At 39.6% G+C, this 26593-nt stretch overlaps 1 protein-coding gene across 1 annotated transcript in view; it reads right to left on the minus strand.

The window, feature by feature from the left end:
• Positions 1–26593, minus strand: part of SVEP1 (sushi, von Willebrand factor type A, EGF and pentraxin domain containing 1) — a 208721-nt gene that overhangs the window by 38377 nt on the left and 143751 nt on the right. Inside the window, exons 29-37 of the mRNA XM_070795267.1 lie at positions 26256–26379; positions 25284–25454; positions 23736–23909; positions 23195–23314; positions 21147–21323; positions 20645–20729; positions 19375–19566; positions 17770–17937; positions 1045–1717 (exon numbers count right to left, since the gene is read on the minus strand). Coding sequence (XP_070651368.1) covers positions 1045–1717; positions 17770–17937; positions 19375–19566; positions 20645–20729; positions 21147–21323; positions 23195–23314; positions 23736–23909; positions 25284–25454; positions 26256–26379 — 1884 coding nt within the window. The remainder of the gene's footprint in view (positions 1–1044; positions 1718–17769; positions 17938–19374; positions 19567–20644; positions 20730–21146; positions 21324–23194; positions 23315–23735; positions 23910–25283; positions 25455–26255; positions 26380–26593) is intronic.

Genomic DNA, 26593 nt, shown 5'->3' on the forward strand with positions numbered 1-26593 from the left:
AGTGTTCTTGCCTGAGAATCCCAGGGACGGGGGAGCCTGGTGGGCTGCCATCTACGGGGTCACACAGAGTCGGACACGACTGAAGTGACTCGGCAGCAGCAGCAGATCTCGATTGCTTACCTGATACCTAGTAGGAGCTCCAGAAATATTTGCTAAATGAATAAATGAAGAAAGCCTTCTTACATATACTAGACACTCTCATTTCAATGGAAAGTTAATATATCTGAACAAAGGTCTTAGACAAAGCCTTTGACTCTTTTAAAATATAAAGGAGAAATGGTGCTATATGCATGTGTGAATTTTTAAGAAGTATTTAATTAGAATATAACCTGCTTAAAATGGCCCTTGATTTGGGGGAATAGATTCTTATTCCTGATTTCTTGATAGATTTAATGAGCAGACACATATTAATGAGAAAGGAGGACGTTTGTGGATAGGATATAATGTTTTGTCCTGATAAAATTACCTTTAGGTGCCCTAAAAGAAAATCACAGAAGCTGTCCTACAGTGAATGGATGGTTTACCGCCCTACCTGTGTCTAAAAATTAGAGATGATAATAGATTTCTCTAGGTTCCTTTTCGACCTTGATTTCTATAAAAATAATACATCCATCTTGCACCAACTTTTATAAAGCAAAATAATATTTTCTTAAAACTGTTTTATTGTAACTTCATGGTTAGGGCTAAGATACTGCTAAGAAGTATTTCAAGTGTCTGTATGCTAGCAGAAGGTAGAAAGCTATAGATTAAAAGGATTTATAACCTCTCAGATTCTCTCCATTATTTACTGCCTACAGATTTAGTCTCCTGTTCAATTATATGCCCCTGCTTCTTTATTTTTCAATAGCATTTTTAAAAATTGGAGTAGAGCTGCTTTCCAATGTTGTGCTCGTCTCTGCCGTACAGCAAGGTCAATCAGTCCCATGTGTAAGTATATCCCCTCTTCCTCGGATTTCCTTCCACACCCCTGCTTCCGAGTAAGCCACGCAGTGGGCTGGCCCTGTCAGCGACGAAAGCCAGGACTCTTGTGAACCAGCCTCTTACCTCCAGAAAGCCGTTCTCAACCTTCGGCGGTTCAGCGCAGGACACGGGGTGGCACGTGGGTGTGGGGCTGCCCCACCGCCCCGTGGCTTCGCAGGCACTCTTCTTCTCCCCTTTGATGTAGAAGCCCCTGTTGCAGCTGTAAGCCACCATGGCTCCAAAACTGTAGTTTGATCCAATTGCATAGCCATTCAGGATTCTGGGCGGCTCCCCACAGCGCACGGGGATGCACTGGATGGACATGGGGGAAGGGCTCCACTGCCCACCTCGCAGACACTCAATCTTTGCTGAGGTATTCAGTACAAAACCCTCCATGCACTTGAAGCTCACAACTGAGCCTGCTGCAAATTTTGCTTTGCTCACAGATTCCAGGATGCTGTAGGAAACAGCAGGGGGTTTTTCACAGAAATGAGCTATACAACGGGGCATGGCCTGACCTTCCGGAGGAACCCACTTGCCCTGGGCATTGCAGAGGAGCTGGGAGTTGTCTGCCAGGCTGTAGCCATCTGAGCAATAGTAGAACGCAATGTCTCCAAACAGCCGATGGGCAGTCTCTGGGGACGCGTGCTCCACGCTGGGCGGCTCGTCACAGGAGACGGCCAGACATTGCTGGTCACTTCTGCTCCACTTGCCACTGGCCAGGCACTCAATGGTGTCAGGACCAGCAAGGGTGTAGCTATGAGATTGGGGAGAAAGAAACAGTAACGAAAGTATATTTGAGAAAAGGTGTTTGCATCTTCTTATTCCGTTTTTATTTTTGATCTTTCCAACAATGACTTTACTTTTATTCTTTATCCTTTACAACAGTATTTACTGTTTGAATTTGAGCTTATTGACCAAATCATCTTAATTTAAGATACACATCTTGGTAATAATACTAGGGCTTGTTCAGAAAGGGAAGTGGATTTTTTCTATTTAAGAAACTCTAAAAATTGTTATACATTTTCTTACAAATAAAAATGAGGAATAAGTTATGGTTCTGTTTGACTCAACTTAGTTGGAACTTCATCTGTCTACAGATAGTTTCAGTTTCTGACTTGATCATTAGTCCTAAAAGCTCTGATAAACCATAGGTAGCCTCTATGTAACTCTTAGTTATTCTCTTACTTATAATCAATGAACTTTAAAGGAGAGATTATAATTTCAGTCTCCAATGTTTCCAAAGGCCTTAACCACACTGTTAGCATTAAAAGCTGTGTCTGAGTATGGCTATTTGACCAGCACAAATACATTTTGCTTAATAACGCTCAGTCTTTTTTACGTACAAGGCTTTTCACCATATATGATGGTAGATTGATGATTTACAAAAATCTTAAAATTATTCTCAAGTACTCTTTCAATGAAGTAGAACACAATATTAGGATATGCAGTATTAGAATAATTACACTCTGATTTTCATTTTCACTTTCTTACTGAAGAGAAAGAGGATGGGGAGATTGAAAGGAATGCCTAACATCTGATCGGTCCGTCGTTCTGATACTAATGAAGGGTAAGGGGACTGAAATAATTTGGTAGCAATTGAACTCTGCTAAGAAATACTACTTTCTTCATTTTACAGTGATGGTTTAGGAGGCTACATAATCTGCTGAGAATCACACAGATGTAAGCAGCAGAGTTAGGGTCTGATTTTGGTTTCCTGAATTCTAACACTTCTGTCTTCTCTCCTTCTCTCCTTAAAATGAGATCAGTTACATCACAGACAGTGGGTATCCTGTGGAAACTGTATGTCAGTGTTAATAGTACAAGTTATTTGACCGACTCTTCAGCAGATTCTTAAATCATCAGTTAGTTAACATCTCCAATTTCACTTATGATAGAGAGGGTGGAATTTCTTTATCTTTGTTGGCAAGATTTATGAAATCTATAGAAAACAGAGATCAGGTAAAAAATGATCGAGCAACATAAGAGATGTTTGTAACCTCCCTACCTACAATAATCATATATTATGCTGTGGGTAGAAATGGTATCAAAGCAAACACTCATAGCTGTACTCAATAGCTAAGGAGTCTCCAGTTGGGGTCTGCGGGAGCTCAATGTAGATAAGCTCAGTTCTTTGTATAAGAATCTGAACTTCATAAACTGTTAGATGGCTTCCATCTTAAAGGGTCTGGGAAGATGTACAAAGACAGTACATTAAAACTTTAATTTTATTATTAAAAATCCATTGTCCAAGGTCTGAGTTCCTAGCTTTGGCTATTACTGTGTAGAACGTGCTCCATTTGTAGACATTCTCAATGTTTTATATTTTTATGGCACAAATTTACATCCTTGGAACATTCTGAACCATGTATCATCATTTTTACAAGGTCCTTTAATGCTGCTACTATATTTCATTGGCTGAAGTTCACAGCCATCACCTGAGACATCCCTGATTTATGAGGATCCATTGTGCCATCTATAAACTGCTTTCTTTATGTCATGAGACTAGCTGCTTTGAGGCAGAAGCCTCTGCCTCCAGAAACTTCCTTATTTCTTAAAGCCTCTTAAGGACACAAAAACGGTGCTTTGTAATCTGGCAGCATTTTGTTAGGCCTCTGACCTCTGATCTGCTGGAAAATCTCCACTAACTACTCTTTGCTAATGGGAAAATCACAGCAAAAAAGCACTTTGTAATGTAGTGGGAGATTACCACTAAATACTTGTATTTTGAACAAATGAACTTAAAGAACGCATTTTTGATACTATCCATACTTTCCTAGAATGGACACCATCCCTTTGTCTTTTCTTTATTACGCTCCATCAACATTTAGTCCTTCATTGGACAATGTGGCGATGCTATGTGCTAGAATCCCTTCCCCTAGCACACAAGGCAATGCCAGTGCCTGTACTTGTTTACACATCCGTGTCCCAGACGAAACAGCTTTTGAGAGGAGTCATGAAGAAAGCAGGAAAGGATGAAAACAGGAGCAAAGAAATGGGAGTGTGGTATAGCCGAGGCCTTCTGTGGACTTACACACAGGAATGGCTTATGAACATCTGGAAAAGGAAGCAGCGGTCACTAGGATCTCGTGTGTTTTTTGACAACTTCTGATGGCTAATCAGTGAAAGTGTGGCAGGCATAAAGGAACTGGAAACTGTTTTTGACAGTTGCTCCGACAAGGTGTCTCATAAGATTTTAGCTGACAAAATGCTGCTGGAACAGAAAGATATTTAAGTGGTTTATTAACTGGATGACCCAAAGAGTACTGGTTAACAGAAGTAAGCTAGCTGGGCATTTCCTATCTTGTGAATGCCACAAAACTCTGTCCTTAGCCCACTGGTTTGTAAACATACATAAGTGTAGGATGAAGGATGAGGGTTTTAATAATCCAGTTCAATGTTTCTAATCTTACAAGGCAATATTTATAACAAAGATAAAATAGAGGTCCTGTATATAGATAACAAAGAAAAACTGCACAGAGGGAAACCCGGCTTAGTGGCAGCCCGTGTAAAAGACTTTAGTTTCATCAAACGAATTGAGTGAGTCAATGGTGGCATCCTTAAAAGGGTTACTGTATCTCTAGAATACAGTTTATTTAACTTATATGCAGAGTACATCATGAGAAACGCTGGACTGGAAGAAACACAAGCTAGAATCAAGATTGCTGGGAGAAATATCAATAACCTCAGATATGCAGATGATACCACCCTTATGGCAGAAAGTGAAGAGGAACTAAAAAGCCTCTTGATGAAGGTGAAAGTGGAGAGTGAAAAAGTTGGCTTAAAGCTCAACATTCAGAAAACAAAGATCATGGCATCCGGTCCCATCACTTTATGGGAAATAGATGGGGAAACAGTGTCAGACTTTAGTTTTCTGGGCTCCAAAATCACTATAGATGATGACTGCAGCCATGAAATTAAAAGACGCTTACTCCTTGGAAGGAAAGTTATGACCAACCTAGATAGCATATTCAAAAGCAAAGATATTACTTTGCCAACAAAGGTTCGTCTAGTCAAGGCTATGGTTTTTCCAGTGGTCATGTATGGATGTGAGAGTTGGACTGTGAAGAAGGCTGAGCGCCGAAGAATTGATGCTTTTGAACTGTGGTGTTGGAGAAGACTCTTGAGAGTCCTTTGGACTGCAAGGAGATCCAACCAGTCCTTTCTGAAGGAGATCAGCCCTGGGATTTCTTTGGAAGGAATGATACTGAAGCTTAAACTCCAGTACTTTGGCTACCTCATGCGAAGAGTTGATTCATTGGAAAAGACTCTGATGCTGGGAGGGATTGGGGGCAAGAGGAGAAGGGGATGACAGAGGATGAGATGGCTGGATGGCATCACTGACTCGATGGACATGAGTCTCAGTGAACTCTGGGGGTTGGTGATGGACAGGGAGGCCTGGCGTGCTGCGATTCAAGAGGTCGCAAAGAGTCGGACACGACTGAGCGACTGATCTGATGTGATCTGTATCTCTAGAAACTCATTTATTCAGAAAGAGAACAGGAGAGATGAAATAAACAGTTATGTTTTAAGTACCATGCTCCAGTCCCTAAATTTAGTGTTTTTTTTTGCTGTTGTAGTTATGTTCTAATATGCATGTGTCAGTGTAGCTTCAGCTCTGGGTATCACAGTTCAAAAATGGCTATAGGCCTATTGGAATAGGCTCAGAGGACTCAGAGTGAACAGACTTGGAATCACTTCCATTTATGAGAAAGAGAAAGGCAGATTTGAGGTTGAGCTGGCTGAAATGTCTGTCTCCCAACATCTTCACTTCCAATGCTGCGAGCTTGACATCTTAACCAGAGTGTAGGATCTTTTTTTTTTTTTTAAGTCATGGGAATGTATGAAGGGCTGGGATCCCTTTCTGAAACCTCTCAATTAGCTCCAATGATCCATTTGTAGGAAAACTTGGGGACCAAGCCATCAAAACTTGAATGGCTGGCATTTCAGAGAAGTAGAGAAATTTATAGTGAATAACTTCAAAAGGTGGAAATAAAGCCAGTGCTTTAGACTAGATAAAATATTCAATGAAGATGAGGTCAGGAGCTTATTAAAAATAACTGTCTTCTAAGATACATCAGTTAGTCTTTTAAGATGCTAAAGAAGCGTATGTTCTCTGAACGACAAAAAGAGGAATTAACTTGTAGTTACTGCCTAGATAGAACTATAACCGGTCTTTGATCAAACTGCCACATCATTCCATTATGTTAGAAATCTAAATGAGTGCTCAGCTTTCTGGAGGACATAGTTAACCCGCTTATGTAAAAGAGTCATTTAAAAATGATGAAGTTTTATACTGATGATAAGATATGGCCTATAAATGTTGGCTACCAAAACAGGAAAAATGGAAATTGGTAAAAATCTAAAATGTTGAAATATTTAATTTTATTCTGTGTGACATTTTGTAGTCTCATTCAAAATACAATGGGTTGGATTCTGATTGCTAGAATTTTGTTAAGGATTTTTGCATCTATGTTCATCAGTGATATTGGCCTGTAGTTTTCTTTTTTTGTGGCATCTTTGTCATACAAAGATGTGGATCTTTGGTATTAGGGTGATGGTGGCTTCATAGAATGAGTTTGGAAGTTTACCTTCCTCTGCAATTTTCTGGAAGAGTTTGAGTAGGCTAGGTGTTAGCTCTTCTCTAAATTTTTGGTAGAATTCAGCTGTGAAGCCGTCTGGACCTGGGCTTTTGTTTGCTGGAAGATTTTTGATTACAGTTTCAATTTCCGTGCTTGTGATGGGTCTGTTAAGATTTTCTATTTCTTTCTGGTCCAGTTTTGGAAAGTTGTACTTTTCTAAGAATTTGTCCATTTCTTCCATGTTGTCCATTTTATTGGCATATAATTGTTGATAGTAGTCTCTTATGATCCTTTGTATTTCTGTGTTGTCTGTTGTGATCTCTCCATTTTCATTTCTAATTTTATTGATTTGATTTTTCTCCCTTTGTTTCTTGATGAGTCTGGCTAATGGTTTGTCAATTTTATTTATCCTTTCAAAGAACCAGCTTTTGGCTTTGTTGATTTTTGCTATGGTCTCTTTTGTTTCTTTTGCATTTATTTCTGCTCTAATTTTTAAGATTTCTTTCCTTCTACTAACCCTGGGGTTCTTCATTTCTTCCTTTTCTAGTTGCTTTAGGTGTAGAGATAGGTTATTTATTTGACTTTTTTCTTGTTTTTTGAGGTACGCCTGTATTGCTATGAACTTTCCCCTTAGGACTGCTTTTACAGTGTCCCACAGGTTTTGGGTTGTTGTGTTTTCATTTTCATTCATTTCTATGCAAATTTTGGTTTCTTTTTTGATTTCTTCTGTGATTTGTTGGTTATTCAGCAGTGTGTTGTTCAGCCTCCATATGTGGGAATTTGTAATAGTTTTTCTCCTGTAATTGAGATCTAATCTTACTGCATTGTGGTCAGAAAAGATGCTTGGAATGATTTCTATTTTTTTTTAATTTACCAAGGCTAGATTTATGGCCCAGGATGTGATCTATTCTGGAGAAGGTTCCATGTGCGCCTGAGAAAAAGGTGAAATTCATTGTTTGGGGATGAAATGTCCTATAGATATCAATTAGGTCTAACTGGTCTATTGTATCGTTTAAAGTTTGTGTTTCCTTGTTAATTTTCTGTTTAGTTGATCTATCCATAGGTGTGAGTGGGGAATTAAAGTCTCCCACTATTATTGTGTTATTGTTAATTTCTCCTTTCATACTTGTTAGCATTTGTCTTACATAGTGCGGTGCTCCCGTGTTGGGTGCATATATATTTATAATTGTTATATCTTCTTCTTGGATTGATCCTTTGATCATTATGTAGTGACCATCTTTGTCTCTTTTCACAGCCTTTGTTTTAAAGTCTATTTCATCTGATATGAGTATTGCTACTCCTGCTTTCTTTTGGTCCCTATTTGCATGGAAAATCTTTTTCCAGCCCTTCACTTTCAGTCTGTATGTGTCCCCTGTTTTGAGGTGGGTCTCTTGTAGACAACATATGTAGGGGTCTTGTTTTTGTATCCATTCAGCCAGTCTTTGTCTTTTGGTTGGGGCATTCAACCCATTTACGTTTAAGGTAACTACTGATAAGTATGATCCCGTTGCCATTTACTTTATTGTTTTGGGTTTGAATTTATATACCGTTTTTGTGTTTCCTGTCTAGAGAATATCCTTTAGTATTTGTTGGAGAGCTGGTTTGGTGGTGCAGAATTCTCTCAGCTTTTGCTTGTCTGAAAAGCTTTTGATTTCTCCTTCGTATTTGAATGAGATCCTTGCTGGGTACAATAATCTGGTCTGTAGGTTATTTTCTTTTATCATTTTAAGTATGTCTTGCCATTCCCTCCTGGCTTGAAGAGTTTCTATTGAAAGATCAGCTGTTATCCTTATGGGAATTCCCTTGTGTGTTATTTGTTGTTTTTCCCTTGCTGCTTTTAATATTTGTTCTTTGTGTTTGATACACTATGACCAAGTGGGCTTTATCCCAGGGATGCAAGGATTCTTCAATATCCGCAAATTAATCAATGTAATACACCACATTAACAAATTGAAAAATAAAAACCATATGATTATCTCAATAGATGCAGAGAAAGCCTTTGACAAAATTCAACATCCATTTGTGATAAAACTCTCCAGGAAGCAGGAAGAGAAGGAACATACCTCAACATAATAAAAGCTATATATGACAAACTCACAGCAAACATTATCCTCAATGGTGAAAAATTGAAAGCATTCCCTCTAAAGTCAGGAACAAGACAAGGGTGCCCACTTTCACCATTACTATTCGACATAGTTTTGGAAGTTTTGGCCACAGCAATCAGAGCAGAAAAAGAAATAAAAGGAATCCAAATTGGAAAAGAAGAAGTAAAACTCTCACTATTTGCAGATGACATGATCCTCTACATAGAAAACCCTAAAGACTCCACCAGAAAATTACTAGAACTAATCAATGATTATAGTAAAGTTGCAGGATATAAAATCAACACACAGAAATCCCTTGCATTCCTATACACTAATAATGAGAAAACAGAAAGAGAAATTAAGGAAACAATTCCATTCACCATTGCAATGGAAAGAATAAAATACTTAGGAATATATCTACCTAAAGAAACTAAAGACCTATATATAGAAAACTATAAAACACTGGTGAAAGAAATCAAAGAGGACACTAATAGATGGAGAAATATACCATGTTCATGGATTGGAAGAATCAATATAGTGAAAATGAGTATACTACCCAAAGCAATTTATAGATTCGATGCAATCCCTATCAAGCTACCAACGGTATTCTTCACAGAGCTAGAACAAATAATTTCACAGTTTGTATGGAAATACAAAAAACCTCGAATAGCCAAAGCTATCTTGAGAAAGAAGAATGGAACTGGAGGAATCAACCTACCTGACTTCAGGCTCTACTACAAAGCCACAGTTATCAAGACAGTATGGTACTGGCACAAAGACAGAAATATTGATCAATGGAACAAAATAGAAAGCCCAGAGATAAATCCACACACATATGGACACCTTATCTTTGACAAAGGAGGCAAGAATATACAATGGATTAAAGACAATCTCTTTAACAAGTGGTGCTGGGAAATCTGGTCAACCACTTGTAAAAGAATGAAACTAGAACACTTTCTAACACCATACACAAAAATAAACTCAAAATCGATTAAAGATCTAAACGTAAGACCAGAGACTATAAAACTCCTAGAGGAGAACATAGGCAAAACACTCTCCGACATACATCACAGCAGGATCCTCTATGACCCACCTCCCAGAATATTGGAAATAAAAGCAAAAATAAACAAATGGGACCTAATTAAACTTAAAAGCTTCTGCACATCAAAGGAAACTATTAGCAAGGTGAAAAGGCAGCCTTCAGAATGGGAGAAAATAATAGCAAATGAAGCAACGGACAAGCAACTAATCTCAAAAATATACAAGCAACTCCTACAGCTCAACTCCAGAAAAATAAATGACCCAATCAAAAAATGGGCCAAAGAACTAAATAGACATTTCTCCAAAGAAGACATACAGATGGCTAACAAACACATGAGAAGATGCTCAACACCACTCATTATCAAAGAAATGCAAATCAAAACCACTATGAGGTACCACTTCACACCAGTCAGAATGGCTGCGATCCAAAAGTCTACAAGCAATAAATGCTGGAGAGGGTGTGGAGAAAAGGAAACCCTCTTACACTGTTGGTGGGAATGCAAACTAGTACAGCCACTATGGAGAACAGTGTGGAGATTCCTTAAAAAACTGGAAATAGAACTGCATTATGATCCACCAATCCCACTGCTGGGCATACACACTGAGGAAACCAGAAGGGAAAGAGACACGTGTACCCCAATGTTCATCACAGCACTGTTTATAATAGCCAGGACATGGAAGCAACCTAGATGTCCACCAGAAGATGAATGGATAAGAAAGCTGGGGTACATATACACAATGGAGTATTACTCAGCCATTAAAAAGAATACATTTGAATCAGTTCGAATGAGGTGGATGAAACTAGAGCCTATTATACAGAGTGAATAAGCCAGAAAGAAAAACACCAATACAGTATACTAATGCATATATATGGAATTTAGAAAGATGGTAACAATAACCCTGTGTACGAGACAGCAAAAGAGACACTGATGTATAGAACAGTCTTATGGACTCTGTTGGAGAGGGAGAGGGTGGGAAGATTTGGGAGAATGGCATTGAAACATGTATAATATCATGTATGAAACGAGTTGCCAGTCCAGGTTTGATGCACGATACTGGATGCTTGGGGCTGGTGCACTGGGACGACCCAGAGGGATGGTATGGGGAGGGAGGAGGGAGGAGGGTTCAGGATGGGGAACACATGTATACCTGTGGCGGATTCATTTTGATGTTTGGCAAAACTAATACAATATTGTAAAGTTTAAAAATAAAATAAAATTAAACTAAAAAAAAATGGGGACACCCTTGAAGTCTGTTATTTAAAACCAGGCCATATATATTTTAAAACAACAAAAAATTTCTGTAATTCCTAAGAAAACTGTCCCACTGATACTATAGTGATGCCATAGAAGGAACATTTTAGGATGAACTGGCTGTAATGCATTATCATACTTCTGGAATGATTAAAAAAATCCTTTGAAAATGGGCAGAGTAATCTCCAGATGCAATTTTCAGTGGTTTGATTCATGGCATGAACACTTACTAATGGGCCTGGGCAGCTTTATGAGAAGACTTTATGAGTGGGTTATTAGCTCTTCTCTTAAGAAGTCTTAAAAGAGCAGCATACTAGATATTTAAAGAGCTGCAATATAATAAGATCAGCAGAAAGTATAAATCTGTATCAGTAAGTAATTCTGTTTTCAATTGAAAAAGATTATAAAAATGTTATTGTAGTGTATACAGTAATCGCATTTTAAAAGTCTCTATTTGAGAAGACTCAAAAAGGAAACATTCTATCAGGATGTTAGGCTGTCAATAATCCTTCCTTCCTGTTGAATTTCTTACCAAGAGAAAATATGTAAGGATGAAAAGGAAAATGGGAAATTAGTGATCATTCTGTAAGTTGGGGCAGAAAGCTAAAAACCTCCAGTGTACTGTTTTAATAAAAGATGGATTTGGAAGGCCAATTTCAGGGCAGGAGACAGAAATGAGACATTCCTTTTCTCCCATTCATCTTACTACTCTAGGCTCCTAAAGTCTCTGCTCTTCCATCCTTGACTTGAGAGGGTATTGTCCCTTCTTAATCCAAGCAAAGGCTCATGCAAAGCACAACACTGGTATAAGACGACAAAACACTGAGACCAAAGCAAGAAGCTGTGTATGTGCACCCAATAATGCAGGAGAGGGTAGCTCACACACCATGCAGGGCAGAGGCCTGTGTTAGGCAGCCAGAGGGAGAAGAGGAAGCTGAGCGGGTTAGAGAGGGAAACAGGTTCTCATCAGGCCAACAGCACTTTAGGAAACAGGAGGAGATGACAGTACACAAAAGCCATTACACAAAAGCTGTGACATGAGCACAGTGACTCTATCCTGTAACAGACACAGTGCATGTTCTATGCACTTTCCCTTGTGGGGGAAGAGATGGAAAAGAAGTGAAGCGATAAGGACAAGCACTGACTTCTTGTGCTGGCTATAATATAGTCTGAAAACTGCCTTTATGCAATACTTAATTAAATACAACAAAAATTATTTTAAATGTATAGCTAAGCTGACAACAAATGTGCCAGAAATGAAGAGGAAATTAAAAACAGAAAAGTCTGTGAATAAATGCTATGGTTGCCCTTGGGTTGGACAGGAAAGGGAAGTAAGGGCAGTAAATATAACCTTGGGGTTGAAGTAGAGAGTAATAGCATGATTTTATGTCCTGGAAGGACATTCAGTGAAAGGATATTCACTAGAAAATTTGCACCTTGAGGCCCAGTGATGTGACAAGTGAGATCCCTGCACTTGCTAGGAATCTGGTTAGAAAAACAAAGTTCCAGCTAAGGTAGCAGAACCCAGGGGTGCATCTCATGTGGATTTGAGGATAGGATTTATAGCAATCGGGCTTCCCTGATAGTTCAGTTGGTAAAGAATGGGCCTGTAAAACAGGAGACCCCAGTTCGATTCCAGGGTCGGGAAAATCCGCTGGAGAAGGGTTAGGCTACCCACTCCAGTATTCTTGGGCTTCCCTTGTGGCTCAGCTGGTAAAGAATCTGCCTGCAATGCGGGAGACTTGGGTTCGATCCCTGGGTTGGGAAGATCCCCTGGAGAAGGGAAAGGCTACCACTCCAGCCTTCTGGCCTAGAGAATTCCATGGACTATATAGTTCCTGGGGTCACAAAGAGTCGGACACGACTGAGAGACTTTATACCAATCATTTTGTATGGAAGGCCTTCAAACTGATAAATAAGCGTAAAATTGGGTTTTGGTTGGTGATATTCTTGGGGTATGTAGCAGGAAAAATAGTCCATATACTCAGATCATTAAAGAACTGTCATAGATAAAACAAGCCCCAATACTATAAGGATACAATATAAAATTATAAAACACATGCATATTTTTCATCATGAATGGGTCAGTAGACAAACAGCAAGATGAGGGCACCAATAAATTGAGATAATAGAAAAAGTGGTCTAGAATTTTAAAAATAATATGAAATAAATATGTTCAAATAATTAAAGACAAAAGCCTCAAAATTCTATTTAAAAAGAAAAGACTATGTAAAAAGACACTTGAAAAATAAAGAGTAAGTTTAAAAAGAAAAATATAGAAAAATATAGAAAATGGACACACTTCAAAAGCAGATTATAGACAGCAGAAAGAAAAACTAGTGAACTGCAAGATATAAATTAGGAAATTACCCAAATGCAACTCAAGTGTTTACAGATAAATGAACATGTAAAACAGAAATAAAAGCTCTAGTATATATCTAATAAAACTAATATATATCTAGAAATAGAGAAAAGTGAATGTGAAGAAGAGAGAATATCTGAAGTGAAAAAGAGTTTATTCTAAAACTGGTGAAAGATACAAATCCTCAGATGTAAGAAGTCCAGTGAGCCCTGAACAAGATGAACGACAATCAATGCAGCTTTAGTCACAACATGGAGAACCACCAAAACAAAAAGACAAAAAAAAAAAAAAAAAATCAAAGGGAAAACACACTGTGTGTAAAGGAACAACTCTACCATTTTCTCAACCTCAGCACTACCAACAGTTTGGACCAGACAAATCTTTCTTGTGGGGGTTTGTCTTATGCATTGTAGTATGTCTTAGCAGCATCCCCAGAGTATATCTGCTCACTGCTAATAGCATCTTTCTCTCAACTGGGACATCAAAGACATCTCCAGACCTTGTCTAATGCTCCTGAAGGGCAACACTGCCCCTGATTAAGGACCACCGATGGCACCCACTCCAGCACTCTTGCCTGGAAAATCCCACGGATGGAGGAGCCTGGTGGGCTGCAGTCCACGGGGTCGCTAAGAGTCGGACACGACTGAAGTGACTTAGCAGCAGCAGCAGCAAATTAGATTGATGGAATCTTCGACAGAAATGCTCAAAGTCACGGGACAATGGAATAACATCTTTAAAAAATGTTTATGGAAGAAAACTATTAATGTAGACTTGTATACACAGCTGGGGGCTTCCCAGGTGGCACGAGTGGGAAAGAACATGCCTGCTGATGCAGGAGATGTAAGAGATGCAGGTTCGATCCCTGGGTAGGGAAGATCCCCTGGAGGAGAAAATGGCCACCCATTCCAGCGTTCTTGCCTGGAGACTCCCAAGGACAGAGGAGTCTGGTGAGCTGCAGTCCGTAGGTCGCAAAGGGTTGGACATGATTGAAGCAATTTGGCGTGCACACATGCATACCCAGCTAAATTATAATTCAAGAGCAAGGGTAAAATACTATTATTTTCAGACAAAGATTGTCTGAAGTACATGCCAAAAGACGAATATAAAGGACGTACTTCAGGAAGAAGCATTAAAGCCAAAAGGAAGGAGGGGGATGGAAAAAGCAATTTCCAGGACCCAGTAAGTCCCACTCTTAGTATGTAGGCCAGAGGTACACTTCCTTTTATGGACCAGGAAACCTGTACAAGGAAGTTTACATCAGCACCGTTGTGTCAGCAAATAAAGTGGAAATCAATTAACCCTCTACCAGTAGGGAAATGGGTAATTTAGAGATTGCTCATTCTTACAAGGAAATTAAAATGAATTCTGCAATTCAAATGAATTCTGTTGATTTACATGTATCAATAGTTATACATTAGGCTCAGCCTCTAAGTTGTGTCTCTTTTCAACCCCATGGACTATGGAGCATGCCAGGCTTGCCCATCCCTCACTATCTCCCAGAGGGTGCCCAAATTCATGCGCATTGAGTAGGTGATACTATCTAACCATCTCATTCTCTACCGCCCCCTTCTCTAATAGCTGTCAATCTTTCCCAGCATCAGGGATTTTTCCAATGTATCAATAGAGATAAATATAAAAAATATGATATTAAATGAAAATCAAGCCTCAAAGTGATACTCAGAATATGAAGCAACATACACAAAATTAAAATATTTATGAATATAAATGTTTTTGAGGACCTATATATATAGTACAGAAAAGATACACATTTACTTTGGAAAGAGTAGGTGGTGAGAATGGCTTCCAGTTATCTTTGTAATATTGTATGTCTTTTTATAAAAAGAAATCTGCAATAACTATGGAAAAATTTAACTTGCTGTTTTATGTCAGCAGTGGATACACAGGTAATTTTAATATAGATTATTTAATTTGGCTCTGTGCTTTTTTATATATTTAAATGTTTCATTAGACATTTGCCCAGAAAAAAGGAATAAGACAGAAGCTCTCCAGTCTGGCCACCCTCGTGACACTCCAAAGATGAGTAAATGTATATAAAGTGGGAAAACTGTTCTTCCTCGTATCAAGTTTTACTTTCAAAACCATGAAGCTATCTCGTAATAGCTATTAATATTTTCTTTCTTTTAGGGAAAAAACAGGGGTGATTGTGATTTGTGACTGCGTGTACTTTCTACTAATTTGGTTAAGACAGTTTCCCTTATATTATTAAAATGTCATCTCTTTACATAATGATAATGATGATAGGTGCATGCGTGCTCAGCGTGCTCCTGACTCTTGCAACCCCATGGACTGTAACTCACCAGGCTCCTCTGGCCACGGGATTTCCCAGGCAAGAATACTGGAGTGGGTTGCTATTTCCTTCTCCAGGGGATCTTCCCGATTCAGGGTGTAAACCCACATCTCCTGCACTGCAGGTAGATTCTTTACCACTGAGCCAGCAGGGATGCCCAACAACGATACAGAAAATACTGATAAAGCCATAGCACTTCTTGCATATATAAAGCACTTTAATAAAAATGGCCTCATGTCCTTTAACAGCTATATCATTTAGGTGGACAGACTTGGTTTCCATCTTTCCAATGAGAAGAAAGCTCCCACAGAGTGTCTATTTGCTTAGAGCTGAAGGAGTCTGCATGACAATAGGGCCCCAACACCTTCTGTTTTAACTATAAAATGGGAATAATTATTTCTTCGGCAAAAACCCCCTCTTTGTGGAAGGGAACACCTGAGATAAATCACAGGAAAGTCCTCTGAAGAATGCAAAACCCTCTACGAAGGCTGGGATTTATCATCATTTTCAATGTTATCTTTAGTTCGTCTTTTAATAAATCTTTTTTTTTTTCATAATATATAGACCTAACATTAGGTGGATACAGAACTCTTATGATACAAATGAATGATTTATACAGAAAAAAAGAAAATATGGGAATTTTTATAAGAGATGAACTTTAAAACTATATGTGAAGACAAAGTTCTAGCAGGAGATATAGTAAAATATTACCAGCATTTATCTTTGGGCAATTTAAAAAATATATTTTTATTTTCTAGTTTTATATAGTGGTAATAGGTTACTTTTGTAATCAGAAAAGAACCCAGAAGTAGTCAATATCTAGTTATTATTTGAAACATTCATATTTGAAAAGATTTCACAAACATTTAAGTGACTAATCTTATATAGTACTATGCAGTTCATTAGGAAGCAGTTTTTACATGAGTCAATCCACAGGGGAGAGATGAGGCCATCAAAAGTTAACTTCTACAAGTTAACAACACTGTAAATCAACTATATTTAATAAGTTTTGAAAAGCTAATTCCTACACTAACATTTTAATATTCAAGATTTATTTTTTCACTTGTTAAGTGTTAAGATCACTTAACAAGTGTTAAGTGATGTTAAAATGTTAAGATCTGGGATTTCTGTCAACTATTTGAGTATTTGACACTCAAGAGCTTTTTGCAAGAAAATGTTGTCGCCACCTTCTGGCGGCCTGTATTAGTGGGATGGTCTTTTTATCTAAGTGAAATGAACTTCAACATTCATGTTCTAGAAACTGTGTCCTCTCTTCTAACATCATAATAATGGCAGAGTTCGTTGAGAGATTGTCTTCTGGCTAGTCCATGTCTTATATAATTTTATTCCTCACAATGGCCATAAGGAGTACAAACCTTTAATGAATTTGTAGAAGCAGCACAGAGAGGTTATACCATTTCCCCAAGGCTACACAGTAAGCAAATGTCAGAACTGAGACACACATCCAGGAAATGGCAAGCCCTCTGCTGCCACTCGTTACAACTGTATGAAAAGTAACTGTAAATCTGGAGTGTGAACGCTATCAACTATCACTGCTAAAACATTTATTGAGGAAGCACAGGAAAAAATGAGCAATTAAATGCCAGATGATCTGGGATTTAGTCACCCTTCAATTCTTTACTCCTTGCCTGAGACCTTAGGCCAATCACTGGCCCAGAGGGAACCTTTCCTTTCTCTGTGTCCTACATGGTTTTTGCGCGGATAAAATGAGACAAGGAGTAGGAAAGCACTTTGTAACCTGCTTCCTATTTGCTTACATCTCTAAATGAAATGAGAGCAGTAAAAATGTAAAAGTCTGAACTTTAATTCATGCAGACGTGGCATCTTTGTGCTGTGACCTAAGTCTTACCTTAGGTTTTGCAGGGAACAAGACACAAATGCTTATTTAAATGTGCTTTTTGCCTCTATAACTAAAGTATCAAGATATTTTCCACTGCACTGCCCAATGTCCATTCTTCAAGGTCCAATTTGATAAATTACTTTAATTCCGGGAAAACACTATTTTTACAGGAGAATATGCTCCCTTTCTTACAAGAAAAGAATATCAAGCTCTCTCTGGCTTTGGCTGCCAGGAAATTTAATTTAGTGTTCAATGGGGTCCATCTGCAGTTGGGACCACTCTCTCCCAATAATCCTTTCCTTCCTCGGGTTTACTCACCCTTCTCTGCAAGCGTAAGTGACAGTGTTCCCAAAGGTGAAGTTACTCCCTGTGGTGACAGCATCTTTGATGGCCGGTGGCTCTCCGCAGGAGACGAGATGGCAGGTAGGTGGCGCTCTATCCCAGCTGCCTGAGGCCGAGCATTCAATGACCGAAGGGCCCTGCAAACTATAGGAAAGAAAGGTGTCACTTCTTTCCCTGGCTATTGACTTACTGCTCTAGAGATGAACTAGGAAGGACTTAGGGGAGAACAGGGGCCACTTGGGAATTTTAACACATGAATTTTCTTTCTGTTTTATTGCTTTATATAAAAACAAAAATCTGAGTTTGGCTATAGATTGATTTAAAACTAGGAGTAGGCTAAAACAACATAGCAACAACTGGGGTATAAAATAAAATGGTTTAATGTGCTCACTGGTGATGTTGTCAAGTACTCCAAACCTTGGATTAGCAGATTACTTGGCTGAGAAGCAGCATTAGGCTGGTTAGGGTCCAGTGATAAGGGCGACAGACACCCAGGAAGTCAGAGTAAGTCAAATCAAAGGGCACCGTCCTTGCCATGAGCCTGGGCATCTGAACAGTATTGTTCATCACTCTGACCTCTGGTCTGCCTTTGAATTTAAAAACCCAGGAGCTCTTCGGCATGGTTTTACCCACCCTCACTTGCCAACCAGATTTTGATGGTACAACTCACTCCATTTTCCGTTCACTTGATCTGTTAGCCAAGTTTTTGATCACAGCCTGACTCTTTCACTTCTTTTTGAACACACACACACATGCACACACACACACAACATTGATCAAATTAACCTCTTAACAGTATTAAAGACTCAGGCCCTTATCTTGACATGATTTTTTAACAATATTCTATGCAATGTTTTGTTTACCAAAAAAAAAAAATCATCATCAAAGCGTTTTATTAGGTGTTATGTTATGCTTCATAAACAATTTTTGCTTTCATGTTTAGTGTCTAAATGTTTATAGTATTGAACTGGAGCTCTCAAAGTTAGACGGAATATTTCCCTGAGCATTTACTATAGGCTGAGCTTTAAGAAGCAAACATGTTTAAGAATATCTTTTACACTTAGAAACTTGTATTTAAAGCCAGCCAATCAATGGCACCCCACTCCAGTACTCTTGCCTGGAAAATCCCATGGATGGAGGAGCCTGGTGGGCTGCAGTCCATGGGGTCGCTAAGAGTCGGACATGACTGAGCGACTTTACTTTCACTTTTCACTTTCATGCATTGGAGAAGGCAATGGCACCCCACTCCAGTACTCTTGCCTGGAAAATCCCATGGATGGAGGAGCCTGGTGGGCTGCAGTCCATGGGGTCGCTGGGAGTCGGACACAACTAAGCGACTTCACTTTCACTTTTCACTTGCATGCATTGGAGAAGGCAATGGCAACCCACTCCAGTGTTCTTGCCTGGAGAATCCCAGGGACGGGGGAGCCTGGTGGGCTGCCATCTCTGGGGTCGCACGGAGTTGGACACGACTGAAGCGACTTAGCAGCAGCAGCAGCAATCACATGGAAGTGAAACCCATTGAGTAAATAATGAGTAACAGGGTACTATAGGAAGCTGGACTGCTGTCTAGGACTGTACCTGTATCCATTATCACATGAATACGATGCAGTAGAAAGATAGGTAAGCCCACTCAAAATATAGTTCCCGTGATTTACATCTTCGGGGCTAGAACACTTGACCAGTTCACACACAGGAGGAGACTGACTCCAAGAACCACTAGCAAGACACGATGATTCTTTCTCACCCTCCAGAGTATATCCTTTATTACATCTAAAGAAGATAAAAGAAAATGACAGAATAGAATTCACTTTGCATAATTTCATCTGTGCCAAAAACTCCAAAAAGACTAAGAATTTATACATATTGCTAGAATTTTTTTCCCTATTGAAATAATGTTTTGAAAAAATTTTTTCAATATTGAATACTATGCATTCTGCCCACAGGGACCCTGCTGGGTAATAAATAGAAGGATAGATTTTAAGCATTTGACTTGCCTCCAGTTTGTGTCATGGGTTAGCATCTGCCAACAGAAAGTTCACTCTTTAAAATTTAATTGAAGTATAGTTGATTTACAATGTTGTGTCAATTTCTGCTGCACAGCACAGTAATTCAGTTTTATGTATGTACACATTCAGTTATACATATATATACATACATATATATTCATATATATGTGGCTCATATGGTAAAGAGTCTGCCTGCAGTGCAGGAGACCCGCGTTCAATCCCTGGGTCGGGAAGATCCCCTGGAGAAGGAATGGCAACCTACTCCAGTATCCTTGCCCGGAAAACCCCATGGACAGAGGAGCCTGGCAGGCTACTGTCTATGGGGTTGCAAAGAGTCAGACACAACTGAAGCGACTTCACTTTCACTTTTCACTTTCATATATTCTTTTCCATTATATTTATCATAGGATATTGAATACAGTTCCCTATGCTATATAGGAAGAACTTGTTTATCCATTCTGTATATAATAGTTTGCATCTGGCTAATCCCAAATTCTCAATCCTTCCCTCCTCTTCTCCCCTCCCCCTTGAAAAACCACACACCTGTTCTCCATGTCTGTGAGTTGTTCCTGGCAAACAGAAAATCCCTGGTTTGATAATGGTCCTATCTAAAATAAGTCCCTAAGATGCTATGAAAGAAGGCCCTACAAGCTAATGAATATTTTTGGTTATAAACTGGAGCTTTGGATCCAAGCCCAAATATAGAATTCAATTAATTCCATATTAATCTGAAAACATCCTCTGGGATTACTCTTTGTCTTTTTTTTTTTCAATCAGTATTCTTTCACTGCCAGCATGTTATCGACAACATCTACAGTGCAGTGTTCATCTTAGACACTCACCTATATATTACTTTATTGCCATAGGTAAATGCAGATCCATCAACACCACCATTTTCTGGGAGAGCTGGTGCACCACAGGAAACAGCTTAAAGGAGGAAAACCGACAGGCATTACTTTTCTTAGCCAGTATGTGTAAAAATCTCTTTAAGGGCAGCTCCAGGATTTTGGTCACGTTTAAATATGAGCCTAGGGGCTTCCCCGGTGGTCTGGTGGTTCAGATTCTGCCTTCCAATGCAGGGAGTGTGGGTTTGATCCCTGGTCAGGGAGCTAAGATGTACATGCCTTGTGGCCAACCAGAACATGAACAATAGAAACAAAACTGGAACCAATTCAATAAAGACTTTAAAAATGGTCCACATCAAAAAAATCTTTACAAAAATAAATATCAGTCCATAATTTGGGCTTTAAATATAAAAAATATTGGGACCACACTTGGCATTTCTCCACCCTGACTTTCTAGCACTGCTGTACACCATAAACATGGGGAATTTACTCAACATACCTTCACAATATGGTATCAGATGACTCCATTCTCCAGACTCCAAACATGTGATCCTGGCCGCCCCCACCAGCTGGTATCCTTCTTCACATGAAAACGTGACCTCGGCACCCACGGTATAAGTCTCTCCAGAAGAGTGGCCGTTTTCTGGATTTCCTGGAGTCTTGCATTTTATGGGTTCTTGAAAGAGAGAAAACAGTTTTTGTGGGTCAACAGGGTCTTTCACATAACCACATGAGGTCTCATAGCAAAAGAATTCCACTGCAGTTAAGGTACCAATTAAATCTTGAAGGGGGAAGAAAAAACTTCTGAAGGGAAAGGCATGAATTCCAAGGACACACCAGATGATTTAATAGGCATTTGAAAAACAGTATTTTGAAACAGCAATGAATAAGAAAAAGAAACATAATGTCTCTGTCCCCAAAGGAAACTGTTTAGGGAGGAATTAGTGGTGGTTCCAGGGCGTAGCTCAGAAGGGCTTCAGCCCCTCCTCCCTCATTTGTTGTTGTTCAGCCGCTCAGTTGTGTCCAACTCTTTGCGATCCCATGGACTACAGCGCTCCAGGCCTCCCTGTCCTTCACCATCTCCTGGAACTTGCTCAAACTCATGTCCAGTGAGTCAGTGATGCCATCCAACCATCTCATCCTCTGCTGTCCCCTTCTCCTCCTGCCTTCAGTCTTTCCCAGCATCAGGGTCTTTTCCAATGAAAAGACCACTTTTTAAGTGCAACTGACTTTCTCTCAAGATGATATAAAGACAGCCACAAAGCACACCGAGGGGAAGTTCCCTGCCTCCCCTTTCAAACAGCTCCCAGATCAAAGTCTGCTATGTGCAAATCCAGGGTCAGTCACCCCTTCTAGGAAGGGGAATTACAGAAAGGGAGATTTAGGGCTAGAGCTGAACAATGGGACCAAAGGAAAACTGAAATTCTCAAAAAAGGGAGATACACTGATTCAATCTTTCTAAAGATCTTTTGGACTTTACATGGAACCCTCGCAAAACGTAAATGCAATTATAAGACTGATTTTGAGAATTCCTCATTAAGTTCTAATTTTTCTAGTAGCTGCTTTCTCACAATTAGTATAGAAAGACGTTGATGGGTTGAGTATTATCGACCTTATCACAAAATACAGGTAAAGCAAGTAGTAAGGCAGGATGTCTATTTTTTTTCCCCCAATGATATAATTCTGTGTGGCTGAGGCAGAGGAAAGATTCTGAAAGTGAAGAGGTGATGGAAGTAACCTCTTTGCTGTGACTGAAGGCAGTAGAGGCCACCGCTTATATTTCTAGATCCACTCTATTATTCTTCTATTATGGAGACATTTCTTCAACAGTCAGGTGATAAAGTTGGCTCTCAGTCTTGTTTTTCAGAAATTGGATCTATGGCCATACCACCCTGACTGTGCCCGATTTCGTCTGATCTCAGAAGCTAAGCAGGATCAGGTCTGGTTAGTACTTGGATGCGAGAATTTGTGAAGTTAGGAAAAGCACGGTGCTAGTTTAAAGCACCTCCAACTGTTGCTTGTGTATCTTTACACACTTTTTACTGAAGTATAAGTTGATTTACAATGTTGCATTAGCTTCAGATGTACAGCAAAATGATTCACTTATACATATATAAGTATATCTATTCTTTTCCAGATTCTTTTCCATTACACATGATTATAGGATATTGAATATAGCTCCCTGTGTTATACAGTAGGTCCTTTGATTATCTATTTTACATATAGCATTTATAGTATATATATGCCAATCCCAAATTCCTAATTTATCCCTCCCTCCACTTTCCCCTTTGATAACCATAAGTTTGTTTTCTATGCCTGTGAGTCTGCTTCTGTTTTGTAAAGAAGTTAAAGTGTATCATTTTTTTAGATTTCACACGTAAGCGATATCATGTATTTGTCTTTCTCTTTAAAGTATCTTTTCAAAGATGATTTTTCTTCTCGCTATCCCCTTTGAAGTTGAAAATACCGTCTTATTTTTATATGACATACATTTGAAATGAATGAAACAATTGAAATAGGCTTCCCAACTACACATAGCCTAGTTACCTGCACAGTTTTTCCCATCTCCTGTGTAGGGCGGGATACATGAGCAGACGTAGGATCCATTTGTATTCAGGCAGGAGGCGTGCTCACTGCAGTCTGACCCAACCGCACATTCATCGACATCTAAAATAGAGATGGTTTACAGGCCATAAGGCTGATGGATTTGTCTCATGGAGCAAACATTTGTTTTCACTTTTAAATCATTCTGTATCACTTAATGCATCACACTATATATATTTTTCATGAAGTTTAGATGTAATAGTCATAATCCATTGCAGATCTACAATAAAAGCTATTTCCACAGTTTATAGGTGGATAAGTAGAAGAAAGAAAGAAAAAGATATTCTTATATTGGGCCTGGTAAAAATTTAAAACATGTTTGGCATGTCCATGGACAGCTGCTTTGTCACTATGGCTTGCCCAGAGCTGACTAGGACGAGATGAAATTAACAAAGGCATGCCACAAGAGCCTCAGGAATTTGGGACAATTATCTCCCACAGAGTCAGAATAAAGGCACGCAGTAATTGCCAAGATTCATCTCACCAAGACACGATGGTGAAATGCCATTCCAGCTCCCATTATCCGTACAGAACATCCTTGAATCGCCCAACAAATAGTAGCCATTGTTGCATTGGTAGGTCACTGTGCTGCCAGCATGGAAGTCCTCAGCTGAATAGAAGCCATTCTCCAAAGGGGGTGGCACCCCACAGCTAATGCCTAGAATGTGACAACTACTTAAGGAGCAAAATACTCAATGAACATCTTATTTATATTAAACCTGTAGTTGAGTTAAGCATGAACTCTTCGATGCACACAAACATTACACTGAAAATACTACAGGGGTGGTGGCAGGCTGCAGCCACGCTTGAGCCCAGAGCATCAAGCACAGTGTCTGGCTCACAATGGGCATGCAATTCATTCATTAAAAAAAATATTTATGGAGGGACTTCCTTGGTCGTCCAGTAGCTAAGACTTTGCGGTCCCAAAGCAGGGGGCCTGGGTTCCATTCCTGGTCAGGGAACTAGATCCCACATGCCGCAAGTAAAGATCTAAAGTGTCACAACTAATACCCAACACAGCCAAATAAATAAATACTGAAAAGAAAATTATGGTGACCCCACTACCTGCTAGACATTGTCTGGGTGCTTAGGTTGAACCAAACAGACAAAATCCCTGCCTTACAAAGTGTAGTGTCTAGTCAGAGATGAGATACATGAAACAGATAAATATGCCCCAGGGGGAAAGAGATGTTATGGAGGAACTTCCCCAATCACCCTGTCTACAATAGCAGTCCTGCTTCCACCCAACCCTCTCACTTTATATCTTCCTATCCTGCCTTTCCCCTGGTGGCTCAGTCGCTAAAAAACCCGCCTCCAATGCAGAAGACACAGGTTTGATCCCTGGGGTGGGAAAATCCCCTGGAGAAGGAAATGGCAACCCACTCCCGTATTCTTGCCTGGGAAACCCCATGGACAGAGGAGCCTGGAGGGCTACAGTCCATGGGTCCCGAGAGTTAGACACAACTGAGCGGCCAAACCACCACAGCACCACCCCACTTTAGTTTTCTTCAAAGCCTTTACTTCTGCATTTGCTGTTCTTACTTACTGTAAATAATAATGTTACTTGTTACTTCTTGCCTTTCCTACTACAATGTAAACTCCACAGAAAGAGAGACTTTCCCCAACTGCTGTATCTCCAGAACTTAGTTCAGTGTCTAGCACATACTAGGTACTTTCAAAATTGTTGAATAAATGAATGAATGGGTGCATCCAACTTAAAGAGATATAGCCCTGTTTTCCCACCCAGCAACGGCCCATCTCCCTCTGGGCTCCAGGCTTCACACCTGTCTTTCCCTCCATTCATTTCCTTGGGCCACGTGGGTGCCTTCACGGGTGGTGTGCTCTCTGTATCCTCATTTCCCACCTCCCTCATGGTGCCCAGCACACTTCATTACACAAAGAAAGTAATGAGTATCTGCTATATTGGCTGTTAAGAAGTACTTCACTTTTATCTAGCATTCCTCAAAAAGTGTTCTTAGGGTTTCAGTAATTTTCAAGAGCTACTGAAATGCCTTCAACAAAGGCTGCTCACGTTCACAGCGAGGCAATGGTTGTGTCCACTGTCCTTGATTCAGGCAATACTGCACAGAGTTCCCGACCATCTGGAAGCCTGGATCACAGAACAGACTGATTTTGGAGCCTGGCTTTACGTCTCTTGATGCAGTTCGCAGATGAGGTACTGATCCTTCTAAAGACGGGCAATCTGAGGGCAAAGAACACTGGTTCAGAGCTTGTCAGAAACACACAAGCAACATCACCAGGTTAAGGGTTTCAAATCATATATTGTACCAGTATTTGAGAGCCACTCTACTGATACTAAAACAAGATAACGTGTAACCAGATCTCTGGCATGCAAAATTTCTAGAAAAAAACTATTGGAGTCAACAAACAATTTTTCTTCTTTCAGCAGAAGTCTGCTGAATATTTTTAAGGAAAATGGTATTTTTGAATTACAAATAGTATTTCAGAATTAATAAAATGTTCTTATGAGTTAACAAAAGCCCTGAATTCTAGGATACCTTCAGAAACTTCTTTAAATATTATATATTGAATTTTAGGAGGCAGCTGGGACCATTCAGAGTTTGACCACTCGGTATGTATATTATTACATCTATTTCTTTCCCCTCTGTGCTACCTGCACATGGATGATGGCTAGTAATTACAGAGCCAAGAGAGTACCCCATCTCAAACTGGAGGACAGGACTTCGATGGGCATTTAAAAAAAATTAACCATATCCCTCTGCTCATCCTATTTCCCTTATTTTACCTTTGTTCAAGTTTCCTGCACAATTATTTTGTACTGTGTTATACAGAAGGTATTTAAGTATGTATATAAAAAATAACAGACCCTTTAGATAAGGTAGGCTAAACATGAATTATTAGGTAAACAGTAGACTGACAAGCACATGCTATTTGACCAGTAGAGAATCACATGTCTCCTTTTGCTAGAAAATCCCGGAGTAATCAAGAGACAGCAGAGTCTAAAGAAGAAGGAAGCTATAACCTGAACAGAATATGCTCTTCGGATTGATCTTCACTCTCCCCACAATTCCTGACAGGAAATCAGGCCAGGCTAGCACGTTTCCTTTACTGAGTTCCTCTGGGCATGAGGTGGCCAGCGATTTCACCTGAAAGTTTACAAATCCATCTTTTAGACAAACCTCACTTGTTTCTGGAAGACAGAGCTATTATATCTTAATCTGGTCCTGCTGAAAACATTCACAGGCTTGTGAGGGGTGGGGGCGGGAAGCAGAGTTTTGGATATAGGGAGTGATTTCAGGGGCAAAGGAAAGTTCTCTTCCTTTTCTCTCTCTCCCCTCCACCCCCACCATTCCTTTTACC

Source organism: Bos indicus, chromosome 8, assembly GCF_029378745.1.
Source record: "Bos indicus isolate NIAB-ARS_2022 breed Sahiwal x Tharparkar chromosome 8, NIAB-ARS_B.indTharparkar_mat_pri_1.0, whole genome shotgun sequence".
Classification (NCBI taxonomy): Eukaryota; Metazoa; Chordata; class Mammalia; order Artiodactyla; family Bovidae; genus Bos; species Bos indicus.